At 34.2% G+C, this 21,199-nt stretch overlaps 2 protein-coding genes and 1 long non-coding RNA gene across 4 annotated transcripts; all 3 read left to right on the forward strand.

The window, feature by feature from the left end:
• Positions 1 to 2,230: 2,230 nt before the first annotated feature.
• LOC108347248 (RING-H2 finger protein ATL79) lies at positions 2,231 to 3,536 on the forward strand. The gene is made up of 3 exons (XM_017586412.2): positions 2,231 to 2,574; positions 2,939 to 3,036; positions 3,148 to 3,536. The coding sequence occupies exons 1-3, from the start codon at positions 2,416 to 2,418 to the stop codon at positions 3,449 to 3,451; spliced, it is 561 nt and encodes a 186-aa protein (XP_017441901.1). The 5' UTR covers positions 2,231 to 2,415; the 3' UTR covers positions 3,452 to 3,536.
• A 7,375-nt stretch (positions 3,537 to 10,911) lies between these two features.
• LOC128194073 (uncharacterized) lies at positions 10,912 to 12,816 on the forward strand. Its single transcript, XM_052868737.1, has 2 exons — positions 10,912 to 12,050; positions 12,671 to 12,816. Exons 1-2 carry the CDS (start codon positions 11,292 to 11,294, stop codon positions 12,749 to 12,751), a joined length of 840 nt encoding a protein of 279 aa, XP_052724697.1. The 5' UTR covers positions 10,912 to 11,291; the 3' UTR covers positions 12,752 to 12,816.
• Positions 12,817 to 18,412: 5,596 nt separating this feature from the next.
• LOC108347288 (uncharacterized) lies at positions 18,413 to 19,805 on the forward strand. 2 transcript variants are annotated; one of them, XR_008245341.1, is made up of 3 exons: positions 18,413 to 18,983; positions 19,299 to 19,425; positions 19,557 to 19,805. It is a non-coding gene; the product is annotated as an uncharacterized LOC108347288 (long non-coding RNA). The 2 variants fall into 2 exon arrangements; XR_001833855.2 differs by having other exon boundaries at positions 18,413 to 18,734.
• The last annotated feature ends 1,394 nt before the right edge of the window (positions 19,806 to 21,199 follow it).

Consider the following 21,199-nt stretch of genomic DNA (forward strand, 5'->3'; position numbering starts at 1 on the left):
ATGTTAATGGAGAATGTGAGAATGTGGTAATGTAAGTTCTTTAGGGTATGTTTGGTTAGGCTGGGATTCACTTAAATGTGAAAATTAAGAATTATCTCAGTTTAAATCACTGTTGAAATATGAAAACTAAAATTGTTAAAAGTAATAATCAAGCATGAAACGTAACATGCTAAACGTGATGTTTTTTGATGTGGAAAAGGTATGGATTTGCATATCTGCTTGGACTGTCCAAAACATATTTACATGTTTACCTTGGCTAACTTCAGGTAGTAAGCTAAATCAGTCCAACAATGGTCAATTAGCTATCCAAACCAAAGTGTTCAACTTGTTGGTGAATCAATCCCCTAAAAATGGGACTCTTCTCCAACTTTATGATTTTGATTGGTTGCATGGTAATGAATTCAGTGTTTTTCTAGACATTACATTTTGTGAATAATCTTCCATGAGAAACAAAATTAGTATGACATGAGAAAGAGGAAATTATGGTTTGGTGTTGTTAATTTTGCAAGTATTATCTTATTCTATAAACCTAATGTTCTTTGTTTGTCTATGTATATGGTTGAGACAATTTTATAATAGAACCAAGTTTAATACCTTTTATGTATATGATTCGAATCAACACAATATTTTCTAACATAATGTTGATCATGGTGATGCACATGTGTACCCTGTTGCAGAGAGGAAGTTGAAGTTAGCTAGCTAGCTATATATGCATGCAATGTTAAATTTCTATGCATGATGGATCAACATAATGGCACACAATTACTAATTTTATTTTATTACACAAATTATTCTTCAAAAATTTCATCACAATTTGATAAAATAATGAGATTCATAATACTACCTCTTGTTCTTTGTAAAAAATAAATATTGACAATTTTTTTTCAAATTATAAAAAAATGTAGAAGCACTTTTGAATGTGTTGACTGACAATATTGTTTTGTTTTACACTCTTAATTCAATGAAGGGGATATCATTCATTAATCGTGAGTAAAGTAACACTTAAAATAAGCAAATATTCTTTAAACACTATAGAAAGGCATACCTGAAAGAGAAAAGGAAATTCACATTATTTTAAAAGTTGCAATGATAATCACTTTATTGTACTTTAATTTATGCTTGACAAAAAAAAAGGATGGTTTTTTTACTTTCAAAGGAAAGGGTGTTCATCGTTAACAAGCACTTTCTAATTTTAAAGTTGGTTTTCCCGAGTTATTCTTCAACTTACTTTATCACTTAATGAAATTATTAAGACTATCAGATTAAGCAAATATATAAAAATGTGAAGATAAGAATAACTTGACCATCTTCCAAAATATACAACTTGAACAAATGTTACCATTTTTTGACTTACAACTTAGAAACAGTGGAAAACTTTCCCATCATCATTTTATTATTGTTATTATTCGTACTTTCAGGAATGACAGAACTTGAAGAAATTAGCACCACCGCAATTTCTGAAGAGTTTATTTATCCTAAAAGTTGTGAGACACACAAGCAAATAAAGAAAGAGACGAGCAGAGCAAGGCAAATAAGAGAGTTGTCAGAATCTGAACCTTAAAAACTATGCTGTCCTTTCTTCCACACCGTTGAGATCTATTGCAGCCAAAAACCATAAGATTCGACATCCACCACCTTCTACGTCTCAACCCTTCGATTTGTCGTTAGATGGTCAAATCATGGCGTGTACCCCACCAAGAATATGATTCCAATAAACAACAGAATGAAAAACGAACGTCCTTCTTCCACATCTCTTCCCTCTCTTCCCCACCATCCATCTTCCCTTTGGGTCACACCAAAGCCACTTGGATTCCATAAAAAAAAAAAATCATATTTTTTAGTCTTTTCTCAAGAGTTCTCATTGTTAGAAAAAACTTGACCCACATAAATAATAATATTCTTCAATTTATTAAGGTTATTTTTCATTGAACCTTGATAATTTTTAAAGAAGTACAGATATGCAGATAGAACCTTAAACCAATTACAAATAATAAAAATTGACAATAAAATGTCAATTAACTTAAAATAAAATGTAATTAACATATCTCTATCTTATATCAATAAAATAAAATAATATTTTCCTAAATAAAAAGGAAAATCAAAATTATGTATATCTATTTTATCTTTATCAAAATCAAACCAAATATACTAAATCTAAAATTAATAAAATAAGATTTTAATAAAGGCCTAAAATTTGGGTGTGAATCGTTTTTTCTGTTTCTTATTTATCATGCTATTTATCTCTTGAAGCATGTGGGTTATGTATTTATGTGATACCAGCGTGCACTCTGCTCTGGTGTGGTTTTATATTTGAAGTGGATGTCAGTGATGTTTTGGTGGTTCTGTCCTTTGTTTTAGCTTCTGAGGTTTGTGGCTTGCTTTCGAAGATTGGTTGTGTGGGTGGATATACCTATAATGGGTATTGATACCAATTTGGTGACTACTATCATTGGGTTTGGGTTGAGTGCAACGTTCATTGTCTTCGTTTGCACAAGAATAATTTGTGGAAGACTACACGAACGAGTTGGAGTACGAACAGTATATGAAATCGAACCAAGAACAGACATAGAACGGGTAATTTCTCTCTTCCTCGTTTCAGTTCATTCTGCAAGTTAACTAACATGATTTGTGGTTGGTAATGAATGAAAATATTGAACTCTTATTAGTAAAGTTATGGATTCTAATTGTATATCATGTTTATCGTTCTAATCTTTAACGATAGCAGCAATGTTATGTGAAGTCCTGTGATAAAATTCTGCAGAGGAAACATGTGATGAAAAATTTCAAATAGATAAAGAAATGGATGCTTTGTATTAATTAATTAGCATGTATACTTCCTTTTAATGTATATTTTCATGTCAAGAACTTTTACTTTATGTCTGCGTTCTGTTTATGTTGGGTGCTTCAGATTTTAACTTGTGCAGTGTTTACATGACAGTCAGAGTTTCATGGTAATGAGCCTGAACCTGCTTTTGTTGCTGCAATCCCCACTTTGAGTTTCAACCATGAAGCCTTCGTTTCAACGGGAAGCACACAGTTAAGTCTAGTTTATAGTCTCTAATTCGTAGGTATTATTAGACAATGTTCTTAAGACGTTTTCTGAATTGGGATAAAAATGTTGATAAATTATTGAATTTGACCGTGCAGGTGTGTGATATGTTTGGCAGAGTACAAAGAAAAAGAAGTATTGCGCATCATACCAAAATGTGGCCACACTTTTCACCTTTCTTGCATTGATATGTGGCTGAGAAAACAATCAACTTGTCCAGTGTGTCGTTTGTCACTGCAAAATGCTTCTGAATCAAAACATGTGAGACATGTAACATTTACCATAAGACATTCGCTGGATGAGTCCAATGATATTTCAGAAAGGAACATAGACAGTGAGAGACAGGTTGAAGCTAATTCTAGGATATCTCTACAATCAACTTTGGGAGAGATAGGATGTTAGAAAACTAGTTTGTGTCTAATATTTGTGTATGTAAAGGAACATTGCTTGCAATTCGCTCTAAATACTAACAACACATCTTTTTATACTTTTGTTTGAGTATCGAATAATTTTGGATTACTTTCTATTCATAAAAAAAAAATCCTATAAAATTTATTTAATAATTAGAAGTGCTCTAAATGTGTTTCTAATCACCTCTCAATGTTTTTGCTCAAATTTTTACTTTTATGTTTTTCTTCTAAAATAAAAAACTCATTTTAAAAATTCAAAATAAGTTAGATGTCTCGTATTAGTTAAGAATGAGTAATATGAATAATATATAAGTAGAAAGATACATTAACCTAATGGTTTAGAGCTTTAGGATCGAAATGATGTTCTAATATTTTATATTGACTTATTTAAGATTGTTGATGTTAAATCTCTGACTGTTTTTCTTCTAAAAAAATCTCATATATAAGTTAAAAATTGGAAAAAATTAATTGAAAATAGAAAAAAAATGATAAACTAGTTAATAGAATTAGAAGTATTTAGTAAATTAATAACTAAATTTATCCCATAAGTATAAAACGAAGTTTAGTTTGAATTAAATTTGGTAGATATTCATACTTTTAAAGAATTATTACTTTATATACATTATCTGAGATAGCAAAAATTGGATTTTATTTTCATATTTAAGTATATTTAATAAATAGAATGAGAGTATATACATGAACTTGTGTTTTAACTTATGACTTGATTATTTTTATACTATAATGTTATATTTGAGGAGGAAAGGTTTTTAAAAATGGAAGGGTAAACGAAAGATTTTAATAAGATAAACAATTGATATAAAGATATACATTTAGCCATTTTTACATCATTTATTCAATCAATTTTTATATTAATTATATAGTATTGACATTAATTTTTTTTTTTAAATGTTTGAGCATTGGAAAATAAAAGTTGCGTATAGCTCCACCTCAACAACAATACAAATTAGCATTGTATCTAACAGGCTCCTTTACAACATAAACACTGGGTAGGGAGGTTAATTAATGATTACTCCCTCAACTACCTTATTTTGTGTATATACTGACTTACTTCATGCAACCATTGTAAGGATGAACATTCTAAAGAAACTTGGAGAATTTCTTGATATTTGAAGAAAAAAGTAGAACAAGATATCGTTTCATATCAAATTGTATGTTTATTATTATTTTGATTGAGCAAGTTGTCATTTTACAAAATAATCTTTAATATATTAATTTAGTATATTCAATTAAAAGTAATAATTCTAGGTTAAATAATTTAAAGTGTTACTATATTGACTATTCAAATCAAATTTGGTTACGTATATTATTTTTTAAATTTTTTAACAATTTTATAATGGACTATAATATCCTTCATCTTTTTTATAAATTTTAAAACTTGTCACAATTTCGAATATGATAAATAATAATATATAATAATAAATATAAAAATAATAAAACTTAACTAAGATATTTTTAATTTTTTTTATCATTTATGTATTTTAAAAAAATATATTTAATATTTTGTCATAATTTTGAGTGTGACAAATAATAATAATAATAATAATAATAATAATAATAATAATAATAATTTAAGGTTTAAGATTTATCTGGATATGGAAAATGGTTGATAAATGTGCATAGTCTTTACCTTTAGTTTCTTTTTTAATTCATTCATTCATTTCATTTTCTCATTATTTTTTAAGAAAAAAATAAAAATAGAAAATAAGATAAACTTTAAAGTAAACCACTAAAATTTCTTTATTTATTAACATGGATAAAAAAAACAATTCTAAAAACTTAAAATATTTGTGTGTATCAAATAGTCCAAATCTATAAATTTAATTCTCTGCAACCCTAAACGAATATATATATATATATATATATATATATATATATATATATATATATATATATATATTTCCAAAATATGATATGCAATATTTTTTAAAAACTTGAATAATTTAAAGATTGATAAATATAATCATAATTACGTAGAAATAAAGACTATTTTCCACAAAGTGTATTATTAAACAATAGGCTTAAATGTTTATTTCATCCCCATGTTAAGAGGTGAATTTCTATTTAGTACCCAATTTTAAAAGTGTAGACATTGCGTCCTAAAGTTGTTAAAATATTATGAATGAAGTTCTCTCCGTTAAATTGACTGCAATGACGTTAACTTCATCTGACGTGGAGCACTTTTTCCCTCTCTCTCCTCTACTTTTCTGTAACACCCAGCTTTTTCTAAAGAGCGTACTGACGCAGACTTTCGTGGCTCGTATCCAGCGCCTGATTTTGTTCTCGAGCTGGTCCCACTGAAGGCGCTTCACGTCGCCGATGTTGAGCTTCTCGATACCGAGCTTGCGGAAGCTGGCGTCGACGGAGGATTTCTTGACTCTGCCATACACCTGGATGCACTCGCGCAAGTAGCCGAAGGAGACCATGTGTTCGGCGATGCAACGGAGGTCGTAGACGACATCGGAGGGGATGAAATCGATCTCACAGATGCTGCTGGTGGAGCGGTAGCTTCCCGTGACAGAGGAAGCAGCGCCGTCACTATTGAAACGGAGGAGAGAAGTTTGGTTGACTTCATCGCTTTCGTCGTTATCAAGGTGGTGGAATGAGGAGAGCGAGGAGAGATAAGAGAGAAAAGAGAGAAAAAGTTGGGTGATACAAAAAAGAAGAGGAGAGAGGGGGGAAAATGCTCCACGTCAGATGAAGTTAACGTCATTGTTGTCAATTTAACGGAGAGGAATTCATTCATACAATTTTAACAACTCTAGGACACAATGTCTACACTTTTAAAACCATGTACTAGATAGAAATTCACCTCTTAACATGGGACGAAGTAAACATTTAAACCTTTTATAAATAAAGGGTTAAATATGTTTTTAGTCCCTATACTATCAAGCAAATTTGTTTTTAGTCCCTCTTTCAAACTAAGCTACATTTTGGTCATTCTGCTTAAGGAAACCTTAATTTTTCGTCCTCCAAAACTAACAGCATTAAAAATCAGCTGAGGTGGCTAACGATGGTGTGCCACGTCATTTTTTTTCTCTGACACTCTCCCTCCATTTTCTCACTGCTACTCACTTTGACGAGTCTTCTCCTGACTTAGTCCAATTCGGCGTCGCAAGAGAGAAATCGGCCACCCTCAGTGGCACCATGGCACCTTCCATGATGTGCGCGAAGATTGGGAGAAACTGTTGTGGAGCTGGTGGAGGTGGGAGAGCACGAAGGGGTTCTCCTGGCGGTCAAATTGGAGGAAGAGGTTGTAGGCGTGGTCGCACTGGGCCTGGGAAAGCGGCAACCCATCGACGGGGAGGACGGAGAGGAGGCGGGAGAGTGACGCGTATAGGTCGCGCGCGCGGAGGATGGTGAGGAGGAGGCAGAGACAGAAGTCAGAGGTGGTTTCGCTGTGGTCGAAGTAGGTGGAGACGAGACACGTGATTTTGCTGGTAGGTTTGAACTTGGTGAGGGCTTCACGAACACTGCTGGAGTCAGGTTGGAGGAGGAGAGATAGGACATAGCGATGGTGTGAGTCTTTGTCACTGGGGTGGTGAACCGACGGAGGGGCTTGGATGATGGAGCAGATCTCGTTGTAGGAGGGGGACTGCATGGCTCAGAGGAATTCAATTTAAAACAAAGGTACCTCTCTTCCAAACTGAGTCTGCAAGTTGTGATAAGCTTTAGCAAGTGCCATATACAATAAAACAAAAGAAAGTGGCAATGAAAAAGAAAGGACCACACAATTACCTCTCTTGCTTTTCCTACAGGAACCATTGCTTCTTTCAGTTCTTTCTCAAGTGCTATCAGTTTAGGCTGCCCAGCCTATAGTTAAAATTAGATTTTAAATTATTAGTGTTCATATCTAGCAGTTTGTACATGATGTCCTGTACAAAGAAACAGACAATAACATGAGAAAAGATGTCCAACTGTAGAATATGCTTCAACAACAATACCAAAATATAACAGTCTAATCGATCCATAAGATTTCTAAAGTACAGTTTGATTCTCAAACAAAGCCGACTGGTCTTTATTTACAAGGGTATTTAAGTTCATCTAAACAAAATCTCAATTCTTCCTCTCTCGGCCTTCCTAGGTTGGGAATCCAATCTTGACTATTATTTCTCCAGTATAAAAATATGGACATGGTCAAACTTTCATCAGTTGTTATGTGGTTCGAAACCTTTAACTTTGGATCTAGTTGTATAAATTTCTCCATACACAGTACTTAAAGATAAGTTAAAATAAGTTTATGAATAAGTTAAAATTAGGCTTTTGAAAAAGTTAAAATGAAAAAAACTTTTGAAAATTAACTTATAAATTAGCTAATTGTAGGAAAGCTTATTTCACATTTTTATCTTCTTCTTATTTGCATCTCTTGCAAATGTTTACGAAGTTGAACCAAACTAATCTTTTAGAATATGCATTTCAAGAAAGCAATAAGATCTCCTCTAATGGCCATGCTCTACATTTCAATATTCCACAACTTAGACCTATGCTAAAATTATCTAATTTCAGACCAAAACATCGTTAATTAGAACTCTACTGATCCACTTAACTCAACCTTCCCAAACAAGCAAACTCCACAGAGTCACAGTTAAACAGTAGCCACCACGATAAAGCTTGGGAGCTGCAATTTCACTTTCAATAAAATTCAATCAGTAAGAAAATAGGGATAATGGGGGCAACAATTAGCCTAAATACAAAGCTATTTTTGAGAAACTGTTCCAATCGATGCGCGTCAATGTTTTATCTGTAACCTCTGTCTTTGTTGAAACCAATCAGAACCACGTTCACTTCGAGCGGAACTTGAAATGGAACCTACGCAAACCACAAACTCGTGCATTACGAATCAACTAATTGGACGTTGACGTTGATTTTCATTTGACGGAAAAAGAAAATGACCTTGGCGCGAGAATGGAGCATGCGACGAATGTCGGATCGGACATTCCGTGGTGCCTTTGAAGGTGGTCAGCTTCTCTCTTGAAGGTTTGCGGTGCCGAATTGGACTAAGTCAGGAGAAGATTCAGTAAAGCGAGTAGGAGTGAGAGAATGGAGGGAGAGTGTGAGAAAAAAAACAAATGACGTGACACACCACCGTTAGCCATCTCAGCTGATTTTTAATGCCGTTGATTTTGGAGGACGAAAAATTAAGGTTTCCTTAAGGAGAAGGACCAAAATGTAGCTTAATTTGAAAGAGGGGCTAAAAACAAATTCGTTTGATAGTTTAGGGACTAAAAACATATTTAATCCATAAATAAATAAGTATCCCAAAATATGATATGCAATATTTTTAAAAAACTTTAATAATTTCAAAGATTGATAAATAAATACATAAAAATAAACATTATTTCCCACAAAATGTATTATATATAAATATTTTTTTTCTTCATCGACAATAAACCATTCATGTTTTTCTTATTTTACTATTTAAATTATATTTTAGAAATAATATATATATATATATATATATATATATATATATTGTAAAATCTTATTTAATAGTATAAGGTATTAAACAAAATATTATAATTCTGATAATGCACATTAGATAGACAGAAAACATGCAAAATACTAATACAATTATCCATAATATATAATAATTATATTAATAACTATACTAACATATTATAGGTACAAAATCACAGAAAAACAAAACAAGTTTCTCAAAAGATTAGAACTACTATACAAACAACTAATTAAAACAGAAATTATCACTTGATAGCATCCTCGACATATGCTAAAAGCATGTTGACACCTAACTTATTCTTTGCTCACACCAATAGGTGATGATTGCAAAAGAGGAATAACATAGAAAAGAAAAGAAAAGAAGGACTAGTATTCAAAAGAAATCTTCATAAAACACTTTAAGCATTTAACATATTAGTTCAACATTTATAACATATTATACTCATATGAACATACATATACACAAAATTGACTCTAGACTCAATTATCCGGATACATGCTTTGACATATAGCTTCAATGTAGATGTGCATCCGTAGTAGTATTTATACTTTGTACAATCATAAACACAAGAGTTATCACCACTAGTACAAAAATCTCGTACAACGTCGAATATTTTGGGCTTTTAACGGCAAATTCGCGAACGATGTCATATTAGGAGACGTTAAATTTATGTCGAATTTAAAAAATTTGACATTAAATTAACGTTGAATTTTGTTAATATACGACGTTAACTTAACGTCGAATTTTGTAAATATTTGACGTTAATCAATTTTTTTTTTGTGTTTTTAATTAATATTGATCTTTTTTTACAACTCTACGAGACCTGAAAAGCAAAAAAACAACAAATTTTAGTTTTTTGTATTTTATAAAGCATGAACTATGAACGTGTAGTGTAGTATCAACAACAAACAAGTTCAATCAAACAACAACAACAAACAAGTTCAACTAAACAACAACAACAAACAAGTTAAAAAAACAACAAACAAGTTCAACAAATAAGTTCTTCAAAACGAAAATGAAAACGAAAACAAAAACTAACCTGTTACCAATAAGGAGTATTGGTAAATCTTGAAGAAATTTGTTTTGATGATGCTACAAGAAGTTTTAGTTGAAGAAGATATTAGAATTAGTTAAAAGCAATTTGTAGAAATTAAATGTAGTAGGAAATTCTTGTAAACCTTGTAAACTTGCATTTTTAACTGCAATAATCGATTATCACAGAGTCATACAGGAATAATCGATTATTACTTCATATAATCGATTATCACATTTTGAAAACCCTGTAACGGACTTAAATAATCGATTATCACTTACAATAATCGATTATTCGTGGCAGTTGAGACTTAACCTTAGATATTCAGAACAGCTAGCTATATATTGGGTTTCTGTGAAGATCAATAGTAACGTTGTTGAACAAAAGCTCTTGTAGAATATTGTTTGTCAGAGGAAGTTATCAGAAGCTATAGTTCAAGTTCCCTTGCTTGGTCTCGTGAACAGGAGAGGCTCGTGTGTCGTGTGTCGATAGTCGGAGCAAGCTCTCTTCGAGTTAGCAAGGTGCTCTGCCTGGTCTCGTGAATAGGAGAAGCTCGCGTTTCGTTTGTCGATATTCGGAGCGTTTCTCTTCGAGTTGGCAGAGTGTTCTTCTTCCTGTTCGTTCGTCGAAGGAAGGTTTATTTATCTGCTTTATTCACTATTAGTTGTAATCTGTGAAACCATTTTTAGTGAAAAAGGTTAATCACTATTTATAGTGATTAACGACTGGACGTAGAATCTTTTGATTCGAACCAGGATAAAAATCCAGTGTATCAATTTTTCTACTCTCTATACTCTTTACCTTTTACGCATGTTAACTGTTTGATTAATTTTCTCTAAGAAAATTGTTTTTCTAAAACGAACCATCAAAACTTGATTTGTGACCGTAACACGCTTTCCGAATATTTTATTCCGTTGCGCAACTCTATAACGGTACCGATTGTTCCAACAATTGGTATCAGAGCTTGCTTTGATATTTTTTCAAATTCTTTCGAAAATGGCCGGTCATCAAAATCAAGTATATGCCGAGGGTGCTTCCATCAACAGACCACCACTCTTTACTGGTGATAACTATGCATTCTGGAAAGTCAGAATGAAAATTTTTATGGGGTCTGTTGACAGAGGCATCTGGGAAGCTGTGCTAAATGGTCCCTATATTCCTAAAAGAACTGTTGATGGTGTAGAAGTAGAAAAACCATACTTTAACTAGACTCCTGAGGAAAATAGAAGAGCCCAATTTGATATTAAGGCTCGTAATATTATTTCATCTGCAGTTGTACTTGATGAATTTTATAGAATTTCAATATGTAAGACAGCACAGGAAATGTGGGAGGTCCTCAGAGTCACACATGAGGGTACAGACGACGTGAAACGTGCAAGGAAGAATACACTCATCCAGGAGTATGAGATGTTCAGAATGCAACCTGGAGAACCAATTTCTGATGTCCAGAAGCGTTTCACTCACATTGTGAACCACCTAACAGGTTTAGGTAAGACTTTTGACACTGATGAATTGAATGTGAAAATTTTGAAATCATTAGACAGGTCTTGGCAACCAAAGGTGACTGCCATCTCGGAGTCTCAAAACCTCACTCAGATGTCAACGGCGATTCTCTTTGGAAAGCTTCGTGAGCATGAGCTTGAGCTGAAAAGATTAACTACAGAAGAGGATCAAGGCAAAAGAAAGACACTTGCCTTCAAATCTGAAATTTCAAAAGGAAAAAGTTATAAGAGAATTGAGGATGATGATTCCGATAACGATGAGGAAAACATGAGTCTTATGATTAAGAAGTTTGCTAAATTTATGAAAGCAAAGGGAAAAGACAAATACCATGGAGAAAGGAAAGAAAATCAAGGATCTCCATCAAGCGTTAAATGTTATGGATGTGGAGAAAGAGGACATATGAAGACTGATTGTCCTAATAATAGGAAAAGTGAAGAAAAGAAGGAGAGAAAATTTTCAAAGAAGAAGAAAGCTTACATAGCTTGGGAAGACAATGCTTCTAGTTCTTCAAGTTCAAGCAATTCAGATGAAGAAGCTAATTTGTGCTTAATGGCAGACTCAGAAGATGCAGGAAGCCAAGTAAGTGATTCTAGCTTAGAGTCAAGTGATGAATTTGATTTACAAAAGGCATTTCTTGATTTGTTAAATGAATCTGAAAAACTTGATGTTGCTCATAAAAAGTTAAAGAAAGAGCATAATGAATTGAAATTGAAGTATGAAAAAGTACTAGATGACGAAGTTGTTTTGAGAAACAAAGTTAGTAATCTAGAAACTAAGTTATCTGAATCTGATGTTGTTGTACAACCTGTTGAATGTTTATCGTGTAAAAGTCATATGTTTGATATTGACATTCTTGAGAATTTACTTGCAAAGGCAACTAAGTCTAAGTCACATGCCAAAACAAACTTTGAGAGAAGCAATGCTAGAAGTGGAAACACGCATTTACACAAAAAGTCTAAAGTGATAAGAACTCGTAGGGTATGGGTTGAAAAAGGAATTGTGTCTTATAGAAACCCAAATGTTGTCACATGCTTTTATTGTATGAAAAAGGGGCACACTTCTAACAAATGTAGAATTAAACATTTTGATGTTCCAAATGGAAAATATGCTTGGATTCCTGTTATAAAGTAAATTGTCTCTAATCTTAAAGGACCCAAATGAGATTATGGGGACCAAAACTCTATTGTTTGGTTTTGCAGGTTAATTTTTCAAAAGGAAAAGAAGACTCTATGGTATCCTGGTATTTTTTTAAGAGCTTTGAAATGATTTATGAATGTTAGATGTGTCTTAAAGTTGAAAATTTGGCCCAAATTTGTGTTTTTCGGAAATTAACGTAAATAATCGATTATCTCGTCCTCAAAAATTTGGATTTTAACATTTTGGCTCGCACATAATCGATTATTTAAAGTAATAATCGATTATCTTAAGTCACAGCGTAAAAAAAAAAAAAAAAAAAAAAAAAAAAAAAAAAAAAAAAACTTTTTTTTTTTGGAGACTGTTTTGTTGTTTACTTGCCATTTCATCTATGTTATAATTTTTTCTGTTATGTGTCTTCTTATAATGTAATCTTTATTTTCATAAATAAAATGATCTCTTGATCATATGCATCCTTTGTTTAATTGAGGGGGAGATCATATTTAGGGGGAGCCTTTAACATCCGGTCTTTTTGCTTCTGATCAAAAAGGGGGAGAAGAATAATACAAGGGGAGAAGTATAAATTATTACAGGTATTGCTAACCTTGTTGTTTGTTAGCTTGTATGTTTTGCAGGTAAGCCAAACTTGCTTTTAAAATTGAATTTTTGATCATCATCAAAAAGGGGGAGATTGTTACCAATAAGGAGTATTGGTAAATCTTGAAGAAATTTGTTTTGATGATGCTACAAGAAGTTTTAGTTGAAGAAGATATTAGAATTAGTTAAAAGCAATTTGTAGAAATTAAATGTAGTAGGAAATTCTTGTAAACCTTGTAAACTTGCATTTTTAACTGCAATAATCGATTATGGAATGACAATAATCGATTATCACAGAGTCATACAGGAATAATCGATTATTACTTCATATAATCGATTATCACATTTTGAAAACCCTGTAACGGACTTAAATAATCGATTATCACTTACAATAATCGATTATTCGTGGCAGTTGAGACTTAACCTTAGATATTCAGAACAGCTAGCTATATATTGGGTTTCTGTGAAGATCAATAGTAACGTTGTTGAACAAAAGCTCTTGTAGAATATTGTTTGTCAGAGGAAGTTATCAGAAGCTATAGTTCAAGTTCCCTTGCTTGGTCTCGTGAACAGGAGAGGCTCGTGTGTCGTGTGTCGATAGTCGGAGCAAGCTCTCTTCGAGTTAGCAAGGTGCTCTGCCTGGTCTCGTGAATAGGAGAAGCTCGCGTTTCGTTTGTCGATATTCGGAGTGTTTCTCTTCGAGTTGGCAGAGTGTTCTTCTTCCTGTTCGTTCGTCGAAGGAAGGTTTATTTATCTGCTTTATTCACTATTAGTTGTAATCTGTGAAACCATTTTTAGTGAAAAAGGTTAATCACTATTTATAGTGATTAACGACTGGACGTAGAATCTTTTGATTCGAACCAGGATAAAAATCCAGTGTATCAATTTTTCTACTCTCTATACTCTTTACCTTTTACGCATGTTAACTGTTTGATTAATTTTCTCTAAGAAAATTGTTTTTCTAAAACGAACCATCAAAACTTGATTTGTGACCGTAACACGCTTTCCGAATATTTTATTCCACTGCGCAACTCTATAACGGTACCGATTGTTCCAACATAAGCTTCAAAAGGTGGGTTCATCAGAATAAAGTTTCGTCACAGTGAGAGAGAAAGCAGAATGCGCCTATGAAGGACAAGAGCACGAAAATAATCGGTTAAAACAAACAAAAATCATACATAAAGTAATTAATTAACATGCATTTGTATCAAATGAAAGAAAGATTACATGTGATGCTTGTCAAACTTCGTTCAAGAAAAGTTTGAGAAGGGAAGAGGGTATCGCACGCTAAGATAAAGTGAATGAATTTTCAAGCTCCCGCTCAAATTTTTATTGAATTCACTAACCTTTTGACGTCGAATTTAAAAGTCATTCGACGTTTTATATCCTTTTACGTCGAATTACAATTCTAAACGACGCTTAATAATTGCATTTATTTCCAAAAATGCCACCGCTCATTTTTAACGTTGGTTATTCACTGGTTGGACGTTGAACGTGTGATGTTATACGCTGTTTTTGTACTAGTGCACCCTACTACTCATGATGTTAATCTTTGACACCTAAGACCCAAAGTGTAGGGTAAAGACCTCCTACCATTCTCTCCTCCACCCCATTCATCTCTATATGAGTTGAATGACTGGTAGTATATCAGGATATCTACTTTCTGAATTCTCATATGTCAAAGGACACACTAAACAAAACCACAACAAATTCCTCCTCAGATCGGTTCTAACCATTCTCAGATGAACATTACAAACTAGTCATCACATTAACATTCACAAAACAAACTTTAAACAACACAAACTAGAAAAAACACATGTAAAAGTAGTGTTAGACTTTGATAATCTTGCCCAACAAGACTATTATCACTAGTGCAGTCAGGGGAAACGACAGTGGTTATTTTCGCTGATAGGCATCGGTTCCTGAACCGAGGCATTTTCAGGCGAGGTAAAAAGTGGTAGACTTTATGCCTCGGTTCAGAACTGAAGCATAAAATGGTAAGATTATACCTCGGTTCCTAATGAACTGGACTCGTTTGTCCCCCTCTACTGCCTCGCCTAAACTGAGGCAGTAGGATCCTTTTTTTATTTTTTTTTCTTCTTCTTTAGCCAATCATATTGAATCTCTGGAATTTATGTGGATAAGTTTCGCAAGCAGAGATCCTTTAAATTCTCGAGCACAAAATCACTCAAGTTAAATTTCAAAACAGAGGAAACTATTGTTCAAAATAGCATTGGTTACAAATAAGCAATTTTTGAGAAAAAGGGTTAAAAAAATCAGCACGTACAAGGCCACAACTCTCCCGTCTGAGCACTCAACTCTAAACCAATTACAAGAGTTAAAAGATGAATCATCATCCACCCAATTTGACAAAGCACCAAAAGGGTCACCCATTATTCTCTGCCTGAACTTCAAAAGAGCGTTACCTGCACACAGAAACCACGTTTCACGTTTCAGCATCATCCAAATTCCTCAAACCCAAAAATCCCACCACTAGTGAAGTACCTTCTTCATTCAAAGAACAAACAAACCCAAACTCTGAAACAAGAAAAAAACCGCCACAAGGCCCCCGTCCCTACGCCGTTCGTCCCTGCGCCATTTGTCCTCGGGCCATTCGCTTCCTCCTCTGCCACCTCAATCGACGCTGCCTCCGCCACTTCTCCTCCTCCTCTACCGCGCCCTCCGCATCCGCCTCCGCCACGTCGATATTCTCCTCCAGCCGCCGCATCTCATCGGAGATTGTCCACTCCTCGTCCACCGTCGCCGTCGTTGCCTTAGTCATCGACACGTTGCCGCTATTCACGTTCTCCTCTGTCACGCGCCGCTCTTCCTCCGCCGCCGCCGACTGCGCGGTCTACCTCTCTAAGTTCCGCCACCAGATTTGGGGTTGGCAGTGGTGTGGTTTAGTTGTGGGAGGAACTGGGTGAAGAAGTGAGCAGTAGGGTTTGAGCAATAGGAGAAATGAGCAGTAGGGTGCAGTGTAGGTCAGGTAAAAAAGGTAGGATTTGACATAATCTTAGGCCTCGGTTCTGCATTAACCGAGGGATAAACCTATTTCAACACCGGTTTTGTTTAGAACCGAAGCACTAGATCATGTGTCAGGCCAAAACGCAGTTTTGCAGAGGGTCAGGTGACTTTTATTACATAGTATTAGGCATCGGTTATGCTTTTGAAACGAGGTAATATGCACTACATGCTTCGGTTCTTCATAAACCGGGGCATATAAGTTCGTCTAAAATACAAGATTGCCACCGCTTTCGTATATGTTTCGGTTTTTCTTTGACCGAAGCCTATTAGGCGAGTTAAAAAGCCTATTTTTTACTAGTGTATATTCGCACAACGTGTGGTACTTAAAAGTATATTCGCTTAGCGATCAGATAGCTCACCTAGCAAGATCATCACTAAATCTGACAGACTTAAAATATCACAAAAGTCGTCCACCGAAACTTCCCAACCACTTTCAAGTTAGTGAATTCTCTGACTTTGGTCACGCTCAACAAGGCTATTCTCACCCAACGACCACTAAGTCAGTAGCTCTCTAACTTTGAGCTTGTCCAGCAAAGGCCAAGTCAATGAATCCCCTAACTTTGGTTTCTCTCAGTAAGTATATCTCGCCCAACGAAAATCAAGTCAATAACTCTCTGGCTCCAACCTAGTCCAACGAGAATATACTCACCAAATGAGAATATACTCGCCTAACGAGTTTGCATAATTTTTCGAATAAGAATTCTACAAATTTATGCCTCACCAACCTCTGCAATCCTAACACTAACCAAAGATACCAAATTAACCCATTATCAGATCACACATTATTCAACAACACAATTTACTTCAAATACAGTCTCAATCATTCAACATAGAAAATTTTCAATCACATCATCGCTAAGGGCAACTCAAGCTCCTAAACCTCAACAGGTCATATTTCATCAGACAACTCAATTACACAAATCAACTACCATACAAGCCTATAATCAACAATTAAAGCTTGCTTATTAGTTAAAATTAACGTAACTAGCTTCCCTTACCTGAAAGATGACCAAAAACTCAAAAGGGTCCTAACACAGCTCCACAAGCACAAAACACTCTATCTACACCTACAAATAATAAAAACATGATCAGTACACATTGTTAGAACCACTGATCAGTAGAGAGTCTTATAGAGGACTTAAACATCACATGCAAGCTAAGGTAGCTCACATGCATGAAAAAAATGCACAAACTAAGGAAAAAAAAAGCATAAATCAACTTACTCTTTCACAGATTTTGAAAAGTTTAAGTATAATATCTCGCCTTAAGGATCACTCAAGCGATATTTGATATTCAGATAGATGAACAAGGAGTCATAATTCATAAAGAAAAGGGACAGAGTTCTAAGAACAAATATCTAAAAAGATGGTATGGTTTTCAGATAAGGAAACTCTTTTATATATAATTTATCTATACTTTAAACTTTTAGCATTAAAATAACATAGTCTTATTATTTAAAACACATTATCATCTCTAACATACTATTTTTTAGGCTCTTACAAATTTCAACGTTGTTAATATTTTTTAGCTAGTAAAAAAGGAGGATTCTAACGCACCTATTATGCTTCGGTTGACAAGAAACCGAAGCATAACCTGGTGCGGTGGCATTTTTGAAATTCTCGCTAATGTATATGTCTCGGTTCCTTTTTAACCGATGCCATAGAGGGTATACGGCCTGATAACTCCTCATTTTTGCATGTTTTTCTGTGTTTAGGAGTCTAGGTTAGCTTGTTTTTCTTCTTAATTGTCAAGAATTAGGCTAGTTTTAGGTTTTTTTCTTAAATTCTTTAGTTTTGTATAATTTTAGTTAAAAATAGGTTTTTAGGAGTATTTTTTAGTTCTTGTTAATAATTAGAGATTTTATTTTTTTTAAGAAAATATTTAATAAAAATCTTTCTTTTTAATTGTTAGATTTTTTTTCTTTAGATTTGGTGCTGATGTGTACAATTGAGCTGAAGGGATGAATCAATTTAAAAGAGTTGGGCCACTGGATTGGGCTGCTGCACTTCATTTTTAATTGGGGTGCTTGGGCTGATTGGAAGCAAACCTTGGGTTGATTGGAAGCAAATTGGAACACTGCTGCTGAAATAGGGCCACTGCTTGAATTTCTGATCTGGCCTGTTGCACTAGACGCACTTCAACACTTCCTTTGGCTGGCAGATTTCTTTTGTACTGTTTTGGGCTTGCTGAATTAGTGGAACTACGTCGTTTTGTGATTAATGAAACAGAATTTCGTTGACAGCCGCTGCCTTTGGTCGGGTAATGTTCGAAAGCCTCATTTTCCCATTGTGCAAGCCTCGAGCTAGGGCAAAGCAAAGAGCGAGAGAGGAATTGCAAAGCTCGGAAGCTTCATGGCTCGTGCCAATTACCTAGAGAGGAGAAAGATGACCGGAGGCACGTGCGGAGGTCGAACTGGCGAGGAAACTGAAGTGATCAAAGGGTGTAGAAGTGAATTTGTGACCAAAGTGAAGATAGCCGTTGGATGAAAAAGAAGATACGACGAAGGTTCTTTCATTTTTTTTCTTTCTTTCTTTCTTTCTCTGTTCTATCTTTGAATCTTCTATAAAAGGGGCTTTTATCATGTAAATAGCTAGAAACACTTATACCCTTTACACACTTTTTCAGATACAGTCTTACGCTGTGTAGATTAGGGTTTTTTACGTTTTATATTGAGTAGGTTTTCATTCTCCTTGCATTTGGAGCACACTCACGGTGGTGACAGCCTATGGTGGCTTCGATTGCGAGTTTTGTTCGGTACTTTCCATTGTAAATTTCATTTCTCGTGAATAAAAGTTGTTTTTCATTGCTGTGTTTCTGTTTAGATTGTTTTATGATTTCTGTGCTTGATTTTTCGTGTAATGTTTCTGAATTTTTGTTTGATTACGTATGTTTTGATTTGAAAACGAGTTGAAATTGTAACTCTACACATCTGCAATTCCTTTTTGGAATTAAACGACACCGAGGTGGGTGTGCATGACCGAGATGTGAGAAATAAATATTGTTTTAGGGTAGTTTTTGTCAGTTGTTTTAAAAGTTTGTTGAAACGCGAACAGTTTTCTTCCTCTCCAGATTTATGCAACTTCTTCCCTACGCCGCGCAAGCTCCATAGACAGAACCCTTTCGTGCTTCCTTATGCCTCAGTTTCGCCGTCATCGTCGCTGTAGAACGACTTTCTTTCTCATTTTTCATAATCAAGGTGTGTATCCGATCAAATTTTGCTTTGGTCGCCGGAGTTTACTCATTTTTTGTTTGCGTTTTTACATTGGTTTGATGCGTTTTTTATTATTTTAGATGATCAAACTTATGTTTTGTTGTATTTTTGTATAGGTACTTTTTTTTGCTTTCATATTTGATCTATTTCAGAACGCGGGTTGTCGCGTCTTCTCCGTTGTTGTCTGGTTTTTCACACTCCCAAGTTCTTATTATTGTGTTTTTTAATTTTATTTTAATAATTTTAATTTTTTTTTATGTTGAATATAAATAAGTATGTATGATTGAATGTTTGAGTTGATCATTTGAATGCTTATAAATTGTATGATTGAATTTATTGTATGTTGAATATATTGTATAATTGTATGATTGTATGATTGTAATTTTGTAGAATATTTACGTATGGATCGAAATTGAATTAATTTACCGCGCATTAATGTTGAGTACGAAAGAGGGGTAGAAGAATTTATACAATTTGTGCAACGTAATGAGGGTAGAAGTGATGATGAAGTGAAGTTTAGATGTCCTTGTGTCAATTGTTTGAATGGAAGAAAGTTGAATGCAACCCAAATTAGGGAATATCTTATCTGTGATGGTTTCCTACGATGCTATTGTTAAGACCTCGACAAGTGTACCGAATCTAATCAAGTAATAATAAATGGTAAGACCAAGTATCGTTTCCCAAGAGACTCACGACACTAAACAATCATGTAATTGGTTGACTTTTTTGCATTCCAACTATTTGGTACTTTAACTCTTCCTTCAAATCATTCCAATAGCCTACAAAATCAAGGGAATTTAGTGATAAAATTATCAAGTATAACCTCAACTCTCTTATTCACAAAACTAAAGCAAAAACATGATTCCAAGCAAGTTTCTAAGCAGAAAATGATGCATTTGGTATCAAAATTACATCACAAATAACCTTATTTTCAACCGTTAACATATATCCATTCGGCATTGGTTCTTAATGAACCGAGGCAAAAAGAGCCTACAACATCGGCTAAGAGGGAACCAGCAATAGAGGTTACCAAAATGGATTTTGGAACATTCAGTTTTAGAGGATGTATGCTTGTGGCAGGAAATAAAGAATTAGAATGTTTGGTTCAGAGGATGTTTGGTTCAGGTAAGAGATATTGCCTCGGCTCTGAGTTGCAACTGAGGCAGTATACTCGTTTGGCATTGGTTCTCAATGAACCAAGGAAAAAAGAGCCTACAACATCGGCTAAGAGGGAACCAAGGCAATAGAGGTTACCAAAATGGATTTTGGAACGTTCGGTTTTAGAGGATGTGTGCTTGTGGATGGACATAATGAATTAGAACGTTCGGTTCATAGGATGTCTGGTTCTGGCAGGAGATACTGCATCAGTTATGAGCAGTAACCGAGACAATATACTCGTTTGACATAGGTTCTCAATGAACTGAGGCATATAATGTCACCATAACTACGAAAATGCTACCGCATTTTTATACGCTTCAGTTTTTCCAAAACGAAAGCGTATATAGCGCGTTAAAAAGATCATTTTTTACCAGTGAAATGACATTAAATGCTCAACGTTTAAAAACAAAAAATCAAAACTAATAAGAAAAAACCTATCTACTGCATGCATAATTTACTCTATTCTTTGCAGAGAAGCTATTCTACACACATCCATAGAGCTTCAGATCAAATATCAGAAGTGGACGTTAGAGACAAAAGAGATGTTCACATAATGTTCTTCACTTGAAGCCATGCCTAAAATGACATACTACCTACTTCA

Source organism: Vigna angularis, chromosome 9 (genome assembly GCF_016808095.1).
Source record: "Vigna angularis cultivar LongXiaoDou No.4 chromosome 9, ASM1680809v1, whole genome shotgun sequence".
NCBI classification, from domain to species: domain Eukaryota; kingdom Viridiplantae; phylum Streptophyta; class Magnoliopsida; order Fabales; family Fabaceae; genus Vigna; species Vigna angularis.

Excerpts from the sequence above, each read along its gene's own strand:
- LOC108347248 (XM_017586412.2), top strand. The coding sequence starts at position 2,416 with ATGGGTATTGATACCAATTTGGTGACTACTATCATTGGGTTTGGGTTG. Across the intron at positions 2,575-2,938 it reads CAAGAACAGACATAGAACGG|TCAGAGTTTCATGGTAATGA; the intron begins GTAATTTCTCTC and ends TTTACATGACAG. Across the intron at positions 3,037-3,147 it reads GTTTCAACGGGAAGCACACA|GTGTGTGATATGTTTGGCAG; the intron begins GTTAAGTCTAGT and ends TTGACCGTGCAG.
- LOC128194073 (XM_052868737.1), top strand. The coding sequence starts at position 11,292 with ATGTGGGAGGTCCTCAGAGTCACACATGAGGGTACAGACGACGTGAAA. Across the intron at positions 12,051-12,670 it reads CAGAAGATGCAGGAAGCCAA|GTTAATTTTTCAAAAGGAAA; the intron begins GTAAGTGATTCT and ends TTGGTTTTGCAG.